The 8,823-nt window shown below is 42.7% G+C and overlaps 1 protein-coding gene across 1 annotated transcript; it reads left to right on the top strand.

The window, feature by feature from the left end:
* The first annotated feature begins 693 nt into the window (after positions 1-693).
* Positions 694-2,267, top strand: LOC119853237 (trace amine-associated receptor 4-like). The gene has a single exon (XM_038396063.2). It carries the CDS (start codon positions 1,221-1,223, stop codon positions 2,265-2,267), a length of 1,047 nt encoding a protein of 348 aa, XP_038251991.1. The 5' UTR covers positions 694-1,220.
* Positions 2,268-8,823: the final 6,556 nt, after the last annotated feature.

Below are 8,823 nucleotides of genomic sequence, written 5' to 3'. Positions count from 1 at the left end.
CTTTGAGGCACAGATTGTTCAACACACCTCAATGACTCCTCAGCATGATACTATTATATTTCTCTTAATCCTAGCCAAGTAAATGTTGACGGTATGCACCTCAGTGGATTAATATTACAATCAGAAACATGTCTGCAGCTATACACTCAGTGGCCTACTGGCAAGCATGCTAAAACGAGGAAGGTGTCAGTGAGTTTGTGTCACCCTTTTACCTTCAGGTCTGGCCAGCTTCACAAACTGTTGCATGTTAAAATCTTTATAGCATCAACCATTTTGGATTTTCTGATGCTGTAATGTCTCTCCTAAAAGGATGAGCAGTACCTCCAGGAACAAAAATATCTGAGATGATACGTAGAGCTGTGCAATCAGTGGTGGATTAGCCACTTGGCCAACGTTGCCCCATGCCCTGGGACTCCGGTCAATAGGGGGAGTGGGGCCTCCAGAAAATGAGCTCCCCTGTGCCCCAACCCGCTCCACCTCCCTGATGCTCCTGCCGGGGAGTGTGGTTGGAGGGAGTGGGGAGGCCTGCCCCGCTTTTCGCACCCGCCCAGCGCTCCTGCTGGGAAGTGGGGGAAGCCTCTGAACCTCAACCCTGCTCCCCGGCAGGAGAACCAGACGAGCAGAGCAGGGCAAATCCCCTGCACCCCAACCCCATTTCCATGGCAGGAGTGTGGGGGAGGTGTGTGGGGGAGACTGCAGGTGGAAGGGGTGGAGAGGGGCCCCCACTTGCTCTGGCCCAGGGCCCCACAAAATCGTAATCCATCTGTGTTTGCAATACAGGTGAGTGTTTTATAGTTGATGCTTTCATTGTGCAAAACTCTTATCATAGTGCTTATAGTGTTGAATGTAAACTCCCTAGCAAAAATATCCAATATTACTTAGAATTTATGAGCACCTTAAGATTCAAAAGTATTTAGGAAATGGTTCAGCCTTTTTTTTTTTTTTTGGTTATCATTGGGCCAAATTCTGCTATCTCTTATACTGGTGTAAGTCTGGAGTAACTCCTCTAAAGTAAATGGGAATTGTTCTGAACTGATGTTTTTGCAACTGAGAGTAGAATCAGGCCCATTATTTTTAATTTTAGATGCTAATAAACTAATCTGAAACACAGGTCTGCAGATGTTGCTATTGTTCATGTCACTTTGTTTATTTTTTCCTTTTCCCCAGGACTGGCTGTAATGTAATACTTTTGAAAAAGTTGCTGTCGTTGATCCCAAATCATGAATTCATCCAACCTCTGGAGTCCACAGAATGTGCAGTATTGCTTTGACTTTGTTAACAATTCATGTCCTAGAAATGTAAGGTCTACAATCAGTCTTTGGGCTATGTACAGCTTCATGGTGGGAGCAGTAGTGCTCACAATGGGTGGAAATATGCTTGTGATCATTTCCATCGCTCATTTCAAACAGCTTCACTCTCCAACCAACTTCCTGATCTGCTCCATGGCAACTACAGACTTTTTGCTTAGTTTCATGGTTATGCCCTATAGTATGATCAGGTCTATTGAGTCATGCTGGTATTTTGGAGACCTCTTCTGCAAACTCCATACTTGTTGTGATATAATGCTCTGTACCACCTCTATTTTCCATCTGTGTTTTATCTCTGTTGACCGTTACTATGCGGTATGTGACCCACTGCATTATGTTACCAAAATAACTGTCTCTGTGATAGTATTGTTTTTACTAATTAGCTGGTCTGTCCCATTTTTATTGGCTTTTGGCCTAATTTTCTCACAGTTGAATATTGAGGGCATTGAAGTATATGTTGCTTCAATTGACTGCAGTGGTTTCTGTGCACCCATATTTAACAAGCTTTGGGGAGTGCTGGCTTCTCTAATAACCTTCTTTTTCCCAGGCACAGTGATGGTGGGGATTTATGTCCACATAGGTACAGTGGCAAGAAAACATGCAAGACAAATTGCTAAAATCCCCAGTGCAATAATATGTGTCTCTGCAACAGCAAACAAACTCTCTACAAAAAAAGAAGAGAACAAAGCAACTAAAACTTTAAGTATAGTCATGGGGGTGTTTGGTTTTTGTTGGCTGCCTTTCTTTATTCTTATGATAGCTGATCCTTTTATTAACTTCTCAACACCTGAAGACTTGTACAATGCCTTCCTCTGGCTGGGATACTTCAATTCTACTTGTAATCCAATCATTTATGGTTTATTTTATTCTTGGTTTCGCAGAGCATTTAAAATGATTATGACTGGTACAATTTTCAGATCAGATTCCTCTAATCTTACTTTGTTTCCCGCATACACTTAATTAACCAGGTATGGCTTTTATGAATGGATTAGCATTAATAGATGTCTATGCTATTTCTGGAGATCTTTTAGAACAGTTCACATAGTGCCCTATATCTTGACAATATTTACAAGAATCTGCACATGCTTTTGGAGAAACTCATTTGTAGTGTGTTTCTATAGGTATTGTTTAAGGATTAGCATGCTATCTTGGTGAGCTGTTTGTCTGTAGAATAGGAAGTGAGAGAACAGTCTGGCAAACTATATACTACATTCTATCCAGCTATGTTTCTGTATATACAGTGATGATTTTGACAACTACACTACAATGTCATTTCTTTGCAAGTACCAGTTTGAGACTCCAAGTGCAGCATTTAAGTATTAATTTATCTAGTTACCCATGTTTGAAAATGGACTCCCCATTGTTGTGGGCCCGATATCGCTACCCTTACTCCAACTGAGAGTAACTTTCTCTAATTCTCAGCATGAATAAGGGTAACACAAGATCTCTTGTGGTCAAGGGCTAGTGCTAGTTCATATTTGCCATACTAATTTTGTACTGCTTATGAAACAACAATAAGATAAAGTTTAAAAAATGGGAATAAATAAAATAACTGATAAAATGTCTTATATTTAAGGCCCTACTTAATTTGCGATATTGCAGAAATTGCAGCTCCCACAATATTAGGCTTCCCCTGCAATTTTGACAGACACCAGGGACTGACAGCGGGAGCCCTGGGTGGTTAACAGCCAGGGCTCCTGCTCTCAGCCCCCGGTGGCTGGTGACTGGGACTCCCACTGTCAGCCCCTTGCATTAATAGTTGCACAAAATGTCTGGATATCAAAAAATTAGCAGGCATAATATAATACTTGAGTGTTTATATTGTTCTGGCAAATTTTTCTTACACAAATAGGTCTTCTCTGGCTTTTCTAAATTACCACAATTAATAAAGATCCATTATTACTTTTCCAAGATTTTCCATGTCTTGTCAGTTACTCAGCCACAATTATTTGACAATTATCCCATGATTCAAGTACAGTAGTGCCTTCCTTATATCACTATATGTCTACATCAGGGATGGCCAACCTGAGCCTGAGAAGGAGCCAGAACTTACCAATGTACATTGCCAGAGAGCTACAGTAATATGTCAGCAGCCCCTCCCCGTGCTCCTAGCGTCTTCCACCCACTGGCAGCCCTGCCAATCAGCACCTCCCCCTCCCTTCCTGTATCTCCTGATCAGCTGTTTCATGGTGTGCAGGAGGCTCTGGGGGACGAAGGGGGAAGAGCGAGGGCACAGCAGGCTCAGGGAGGGGGAAGGAAGGGGTGGAGTGGGGGCTGGGCCTGTGGCAGAGCCAGGGGTTGAGCAGTGAGTACCCCCTGGCACATTGGAAAGTTGGCGCCTGTAGCTCCAGTCCCAGAGTTGGTGCCTATACAAGGAGCCGCATATTAACTTCTGAAGAGCCTCATGCAGCTCCAGAGCTACAGGTTGGCCACCCCTGGTCTACATATTTGACCACCAGCATATATCTGGGATGGTATTTGTTGTGTCTGTTAGACGGTGGATAGACACTAGAGGAGTCTTAACCAGAGACTGGATTTCCCTTTCTGGTGACTGGACTCACTGTTTATGCATCATGCACATTACTGAAGTTGGGAATCAAACATGAATATTAGTTCAAAGCAGCTGCTCTATTATGTGAGTATGGGATCCTTTCTTAGCTGAGCCAGTAGGAGTTACAGTAGGCTTGTCTCACTTCAAAACTATTCTGCAAATCTAACACTATTTTTTACAAAAAGTGCTTTCATATTCATCATTCTATGTGGCCAGAAATCACCTATCAATTCAAGTGCCAGTGCTGACGTTGTCAGCAATGGAAGGAGATGGAGATATCGCAAAGGCTTGGTAATGAACCATGAAGCACCTCACATTTCAAACCCAGCCCAGTTTGCTAAAGCTGCTAATATCTGATGGCTTTTTCAAGAGGTTATGGGAAAAGAGTTGCACTTCCCGATTTTCTGAAAATGGCAATGAACACACAATCAACATTTAAACCTTGTTTAAATGCACTAAACAAACACTTGGGGCATAATCATCAGCTTGATGCAGCTTATGGGGTAAAGCAAAGATGGCTGTCACACACCTTTCTAAGCCAGGACCGCACGGCAGCCCAAACTGGCTCTAGTGCAAGTCAGAACAGCCAGCTAGAATGGTCCCATGGCATAGCCCCCCTCCAAGACATCCCCTTCTTCTCCCTGCTGACCCTGACATGTCCCCTGACCCTGGGGAGCTGGAAAGGAAAGAAGTGAGGCAAGTTATACTGGCCTTTGTATACTTAGACATGTAGGGCTTGATTAGAGAGAAGAGCCACAGAGAGCTGGCTGTAGCTTCCCGATCCGAAGTTGCCCATCTTCAATGCAAGTTATTTCTGTACGGCGATATTAAGTCACTGGAGGATTGGACATAGGGGATCACTGTCCCACCCCTGACTACACCCTCCCTCTCCTTAGGCCAGGCACTGTGGGGTGGGAGAATTGATGCAGCAGGCAGTTGTGCTACCCCTGCCAGCTTTATGCCAATGCAAAATTTCCTTGTTGAAAGGGAACTCTAGGCTACCAACTTCCATAGGCTTTAAGGCCACTTTGTGCTGTTTACAATTATGGAGGACAAAACAGACTGGAGAATCTGATCTTTCAGTCCTTGTTATTCAGGAACTCTACCATTTTGCCCTTCATGTGCCTTGCCATACAGCATGTTAGCGTTTTCTTTTTTCCCAGATTCAAAATGACTTTTTAAAATAAATTCAGTATTTAGTTTTGATATGCGGTGAGATATGCGGTGCTTAAAATGTTTTAAAAAACCCTGAGCACTGAGCAGGACATCAGATAGAGCTCAGGGGATAGACCTATGGAAGCTGTTTTAGTTTGAGGGTTCCCATGTGAGATTCATGTTCTTTCAGTAGCAAACAGCAGCAAAAGGAATCAGTGAGAGGATATAGTGGGTGACTCATTAACAATCTTTTTGCAGAGTTTTCATGATCTTAAATATCCATAATTAGTGTGACTTTTCTTAAGAGAACTTTTCAGCTAAAGCTGTTTGTTACATTCTGGCTCCCAAATAATTGGCAGAATGAGTTCTTTGTTATTATAGAAAGGCCACGAGTCACAGGAATTGCCTGCAAAAGAAAGAGAATGCTGCATGACAATCTCTCTACCATATCTTTTGTATTTCCTCTTCTGGTCATATTTCTGCAATGTTTGTCTAGCTGGTTGCATCCACAGCTGATGTGGCAGCTAACAGGCAATGCCAGTGCACTGCTAGCTCCTCCACTCCCTGCTTGGAGATTGTTTTTTTTTTTAATTGTACTGTTTAAACATACACAACTAAATTATCAGCAGAGGGTGTATTGAAAGTGCAAGATAAATACCCATGGATGTTATGTACTCGCAAAGCCCTCCCCCCACCACCCATTTGCTCAATTAAGTGGATATTTGCATACATAGATCAGGTGCTGGCATATCCATGGGCAGGATATTGCAAAAACTGTGTAATGATCTGTTAGGTATTTTGCAGGTATGTGCACATTTTTGTGGGTACAACAGCTGAGTCACTCTTTGAAAAACGGACACAAAATGGTTCATACTGACTGCACTGGAAGTCAGAAGCTGCTGCTCGTTCAATCAAATAAAAGATATATACAAGATATGAGTCGTATTCTGATGGAGATACTTGTACAGGTGGATTGGAATGAATTCCTTGCACATTGAGAAGATAATGGAAATGACAAAAAAAAAGGACTAAAATCCAGCAATGAAAATCCTGAAATTATGGGAAACTTATTACATGGGATATGCCCACTTCATCCTAATAGATAATACCTACTCAGTGTTGCAGAGGATGATGAAAAACGCCTAGATAGGCCACAGGTGGTTATTAGCCCTCATCTGCCCTACACAGTTTTGTTGATGAAAGTCAGGTGTCATTGACAAAACAGTGGAGATGGACACACTACAGTGCTCCTTCTGCCGACAAAACTCTCCGGCTTTGCCAACAAAATAAAATCACCTCGACGAGTGGTGTAGAGCTTTTTGTGTCAAAGTTATATTGACAAAGTATCAGTGTAGACACTGCACTTGGTTATGTCGCTGTAAATGGCCTCCAGGAGGTGTTCCACAAAGACCATCCTGACAGGGGCATACACAAGGTTGGGGCAAGCAGGGGTACAGCCCTCTCCTCTCCCCCCATAATCGTTGGGCTCACAGAACTTCTCCGGCCCCAGGGGAAGAGCAAACACCCGTCAGGGTGGAGTGAAGAGTGAGCTCCTCCTGAGGCCAGAGTGGGGTTGGGAGGGAAGTTAGAGCAAGTTGTCTGAGTAAGCAGGTGAATTCCTGGATGGCTGATACTATGGACTCTGTCTATTCCTTATTCCTAAACCCAACCTTCCTGCCTGTTCCTGGCTCCTCTCCTCCTTATCCCACTCCCCCACCTGTTGCTGGTTCCGACTTTCCTGCCTTGCTCCACATCCCTGTTTCTACATCCTATCCCTGACACTGACTCCAGCTTCGACTCCTGGCTTGCTTCCTGACTCCGACTCCATTTTTTCACAGTGATTTTTTTATACAGAACAGAAAATTTCATAATGTTGCAAAAACATAACTTGAAAACTTCAAATGCCATTGGAAAAATTGTCCAAGACCTTGGCCTTAAAGTCTTTATGAAGACAGTTTTTTAGAAGTTTTTTCCCCTTAAGGTAGATGACCTAGAATACTTTTTGGCTTCTGCATTGGAATGGGTGTATCAGTTTAGACACAACTGGCTCCAACTTTAGTGTAATCCCCTTTCAAAGATCCACAACAAAGATCTGCCTTTGCCATGGCAATCTCACAGAATCATAGACTTTAAGATCAGAAGGGACCATTATGATTGTCTAGTCTGACCTCCTGCACAACGCAGGCCACAGAATCTCACCCACCAACTCCTGTAACAAACCCCTAACTTATGTCCAAACTATTGAAGTCCTCAAATCATGGTTTAAAGACTTCAAGGACTAGAGAATCCTCCAGCAAATAACCCATGCCCCACGCTGCAGAGGAAGGAGAAAAACCCCCATGGACTCTGACAATCTGCCCTGGGAGAAGATTCCTTCCTGACCCCAATATGGTGATTAGCTAAACCCTGAGCATGTGGGCAAGACTCGCTAGCCAGATACCCAGGAAAGAATTCTCTGTTGCAACTCAGATCCCACCCCATCTAACATCCAATCACAGACCATTGGGTATATCTATCGCTAACAGTCGAAGAACAATTAATTGCCAAATTTAGGCTATCTCATCATATCATCTCCTCCATAAACTTATCAAGCTTAGTCTTGAAGCCAGATATGTCTTTTGCCCCACTGCTTCCCTTGGAAGGCTGTTCCAGAATTTCACTCCTTTGATGGTTAGAAACCTTCATCTAATTTCAAGTCTAAACTTCCTGGTGGCCAGTTTATATCCATTTGTTCTTGTGTCCACATTGGTACTGAGCTTAAATAATTCTTCTCCCTCCATGGTATTTATCCCTCTGATATATTTATAGAGAGCAATCATATCTTCTCTCAGCCTTCTTTTGGTTAGGCTAAACAAGCCAAGCTCCTTGCGTCTCCTTTCATAAGACAAGTTTTCCATTCCTCAGATCATCCTAGTAGCCCTTCTCTGTACCTGCTCCAGTTTGAATTCATCCTTTTTAAACAAGGGAGACCAGAACTGCACACAGTATTCTAGGCGAGGTCTCACCAGTGCCTTGTATAACGGTACTAAAACCTCCTTATCCCTACTGGAAATGCCTCTCCTGATGCATCCCAAAACCGCATTAGCTTTTTTCATGGTCATATCACATTGGCGGCTCATAGTCATCCTGTGATCAACCAATACTCTGAGGTCCTTCTCCTCTGTTACTTCCAAGTGATGCATCCTCAATTTATATCAGAAATTCTAGTTATTAATCCCTAAATGCATGACCTTGCATTTTTCACTATTAAATTTCATCCTATTACTATTACTCCAGTTTACAAGGTCATCAAGATCTTCCTGTATGATATCCCAGTCCTTCTCTGTATTGGCAATACCTCCCAGCGTTGTCATCCGCGAACTTTATTAGCACATTCCTGCTTTTTTTGCCAAGGTAAGTAATAAAAAGTTTAAATAAGATTGGTCCCCAAACCAATCCCTGAGTAACCTCCTTTCAGCCTGACACTTCACCTTTCAGTGTAACCCGCTGTAGTCTCCCCTTTAACCAGTTTCTTAACCACCTTTCAATTTTCATATTGATCCCCATCTTTTCCAATTTAGCTAATAATTCTCCATGTGGAACCATATCAAATGCCTTACTGAAATTGAGGTAAATTAGATCCACTGTGTTCCCTTTGTCTAAAAAATCTGTTACCTTCTTAAAGAAGGAGATCAGGTTGGTTTGGCACGATCTACCTTTTGTAAAGCCATGTTGTATTTTGTCCCAATTACCATCAACCTCAATCTCCTTAACTATTTTCTCCGTCACAATTTTTTCCAAGACCTTGCATACTACAGATGTCAAACTAAC

The sequence above is a fragment of the Dermochelys coriacea genome, chromosome 3 (assembly GCF_009764565.3).
Source record: "Dermochelys coriacea isolate rDerCor1 chromosome 3, rDerCor1.pri.v4, whole genome shotgun sequence".
NCBI classification, from domain to species: Eukaryota; Metazoa; Chordata; order Testudines; family Dermochelyidae; genus Dermochelys; species Dermochelys coriacea.
This window is presented reverse-complemented; position numbering and strand designations above follow the sequence as displayed.

Coding starts and splice junctions, on each gene's coding strand:
- LOC119853237 (XM_038396063.2), top strand. CDS start 1,221: ATGAATTCATCCAACCTCTGGAGTCCACAGAATGTGCAGTATTGCTTT.